Source organism: Orbicella franksi, chromosome 8 (assembly GCF_964199315.1).
Source record: "Orbicella franksi chromosome 8, jaOrbFran1.1, whole genome shotgun sequence".
Taxonomy (NCBI): domain Eukaryota; kingdom Metazoa; phylum Cnidaria; class Anthozoa; order Scleractinia; family Merulinidae; genus Orbicella; species Orbicella franksi.
The window spans coordinates 17,004,617-17,008,186 of NC_138152.1; the positions used below are offsets into that span (position 1 = coordinate 17,004,617).

Genomic DNA, 3,570 nt, shown 5'->3' on the forward strand with positions numbered 1-3,570 from the left:
AAGTAAAACACCAAGCCAGACGTAAATGTATTCAAATGAATGGTACTCAAATGAATATTCATAAATATGGCCGGGAGGAGCAAAGTCAGTGACTATGCACACCTACATTGCTTATTCAGTATTTATAGTGTGTCTAACATCTTTGAAAACAATTGACGGACACGAATTTAAGACACAGAAATGTTGCCTGAATACTTAAGTTTAGATGATGATTCGATTTCTGTTACTCAATCAAAAATATATTTTATAAAGAATGTAATTACAATGTTCTGGGGATTCTCTGACTCTTCAACGAATGTTTGGAGTGTTTTATATTAACTTAAGGTTTTTAGATACATGTTGAATTCCCTTTTAGTTCTATATTCTTCAAGTGATTTATGTTTATCTGATGAACTCATAAAGAATATTACCCTTTACCTTCTCAGCAACCTGTCTACATCCACTTTCAGGGCGAAGAAGATTGCAATTTGGTAGGAAAAAGCTGGGAAGGTCAATCCTTGCACAGGCATCAATGAGTCTATCCAATGCCTGAACTACCCTCACACCTAGATAATCGCTTTGCCACTGTGAAGCATGTGAATATTCTTGGTACATCCCATACAGGATGGTTTTTATCCAGTATGTGGGTAAGCCAGTCAATGGAGCACCAGTTTCCGGGTCAATTTCTGTCAGCCGTTCATCTCGAAGAAATTTCAGCAAGCGCATGCATCTGTTCTGGCCATCAGGATAAGGATATTGCTTCATTATTCTTTGTTCTTCTTTGGAGAAGGACATCCTCAGGCAAAACCTGGTGAGCAGCAACACATGGCAAGACAGCATATTGGCAGCTGCATGTGCTGGAGGCTCTGAGGGGAAGTACACATATGAATCTCTTTTGTCGAAGAGTGTAGGTATGGCTAGGCAAAAATCAAGACTCACTTCCATATTTCTATAGATGTTTCCACTCCAGATTAGGTGTGGAGTTATAGCAACTTTTTGCTGCATTGCCCATGATAGCTCTTTCATCCGACTGTATCCACCATCTCCTGGCACACCAGATGCTGAGAAAGCAAAATATTTTGATCTATCAGGAGCAACCTTAGGTGCCATGCTCCAGTTTGGTGGCAGATTATCCTGAATATAATCCATCACAATCTTCTTTAATGCCATGAAGAAATTCACGGAAAACTGGGAAATGCTTTCACTATGGGCAGAAGGATAAATGTCGTGAAAAAAATTCACATCTTTCACCCTGGCATGCCATACATAACCTTCCATAGGATTGTCTCTTATCTCTATAATATCTTTGCTCAGAGCAGGAACCTCAATCATGTAATCAAATTCATCAGGGTTTCCTATTTTCACACCTTCATAAGTACTCCCTGTCTTCAGTAAACTGCTTCCTTCGAAAAGTTTGAATTTTCTGCTTAAGTTGGAAACCACCCCATTTGCAATTTTTTCTACATCTTCCTGTATTTTTCTGGCTTCCTGGTTACTTTTTGGTGGAGAACACTTCTTCTCATTTTCTTTGATACACTCAGAAAATGTATGTCTGTCCAATTTTTGGTAAATCTCCTGTTCACTCATTAGCTTCTTTTCTGGAACATCATCTTTCCATGGCTCATGTTTTCTCACTTGAGCATAGTACGTCCGACTTGGAACAGGTTTTGCCATCTTGGAGATGTTATAGAAACAAGCACCATCTACCAATAAAAAGGAAGTAAACATTGTAACTATGTTCGGAACTAAGATATAGAGACAGTTATTAACTAATCAAAATGGGCGTTTGTCTAGTGTCCTAAAATAATCATATTTCAACTATTAACTGAAAATCGGTGTTCCATGAACCAAATTATCTTTAACAGTTCAGTTCAATACTTGTAAGGCTCCTCAGTCGGGAATTACTCTGGCTCTCAATCAGTTTGTGCTGACATCAAAAGCACCAGCTTCTGTCTCTCCAATAACAATTCAATTCAATTTTAATTTAAACTCTCACAAACATTAATTTTACAGAGGAGTCAGAAAAAAAAAATGGAATACATACAAATATATACAAATTACACATAGAAGATGATAAATAGCATTAATGAAATAATTAACCATTGTGATAAAAAAAAACAAGTGTTAAAGAGAGAAAGAAAAGAAGATAAAGGAAAACAAATAGTTTTAATACAAGGTTGATTGTGTGGAGTCTGGGACACCTAAATAGTTTATGGAGCTAATTGAGCAGGTGCCCCAAAGTAAATAAATTTAGCAAAAGGAATACAGTGTTAAATAAACAGTTTAGGTTAAAAATATTACTTTAAAACCTCACTACAAAAAATAATTACATTTCAATTTAAGAACTAGTAATATTACTATAACTGTCAATAATTTTTTTCTTAATTTGCTTGTCAGTAATTGATAGTGAGTTACGGAGGTTGTTACCAGTGTAATGAGGAGAGTGTATACCATATTGGGTAGTTCAAACTGATTTTGTAATCAAATTTTCATTCAGTGACTGACGTGTAAAATATGCAGACGATATCAGTTTGAAGAAATCAAACAAGCATGAAGTAGTTAGTTTATGAAACCACTGATAAACAAAAGAAAGAATTTCTGAGTGAATTATATCATTAAAGTTTAACAGATTAAGAGATTTCAACAATGGTTCTCAATGTGACAGGTTCTGAGAATACCATACCGCATAATACCACACTGCACTAATCCTCTTGCCTGTATTATCCAAGCAGCTGTCCACAAGAGCTACCTGAACTTTGCGCAATAGCCCATCAGAACTAGGGTAGACAGCTGATACACATGCAAGTTGCCAAGCACTGCAGGAAGATTTTCATCTTTAAGCAAAACGACGTCATCGATACAGAAATTTATCAGAATGCGTGTCCACTTCTGACGCTGCTGTAGGGTAAGGAGGAACTCTTTCTCAAGCGTGTCCAGACTCATTCACCAAATGCTGAACTCACCTCCAACACTTTCAGCAATAGATATCCGCTGGCTGGAACACACCTGGTGGAGCAAGAACGACCTTTGATTTCATCATCAGCAAATGGTTAGGAGTCCAGGAACTTAGCAAATCCAGGTCAGAAAGCTGAGTGACTCATCGTCTAGCTGCATTCTGTTATCCTGAAGAAGGGATGAAAGGACGTTACGCACGGATCTGATTTGATGCTCCCACACACCTCCCATGTGCCTTGCTGAATGTAGAACATTCATGTTAAACGAGAACCAATCGCACTGTTCTTCCAGAAGCTTGGTTTTAATCTTTTGCTGGTCTGTTTCGGATAAGGCTTGCGTAAGTTCCCTGCGAGCTCCCACGAAATTTGTTCCCTGATCACTCCTTAGCTGGCAGATTGGACCACGACGACTGATAAATTGTCTCAGGGTATCAATGAATTCGAAGGAGTCAATCTCAAGGGGGTTAGTGAATTTGAGGTGTATTGCTCTCGAGGCCATACTTGTAAGTGAAGAGGACGTCGTAGTGCTTAAGCTCCTTGCTACCTTCTTTAATAATGAAAGGACCAAAATAGTCCACTGTGCAGTAGGTAAAGGGCAGAGTAGATTCAAGGCGATCCTCGGGTAAATGTGACATCC

General features: G+C 38.2%; 1 protein-coding gene across 1 annotated transcript; it reads right to left on the bottom strand.

The window, feature by feature from the left end:
- Positions 1–381: 381 nt before the first annotated feature.
- Positions 382–1,673, bottom strand: LOC145496176 (cyclic GMP-AMP synthase-like receptor 1). Its single transcript, XM_081475832.1, has one exon. The coding sequence runs from the start codon at positions 1,651–1,653 to the stop codon at positions 382–384; it is 1,272 nt and encodes a 423-aa protein (XP_081331958.1). The 5' UTR covers positions 1,654–1,673.
- Between the last annotated feature and the right edge of the window lie 1,897 nt (positions 1,674–3,570).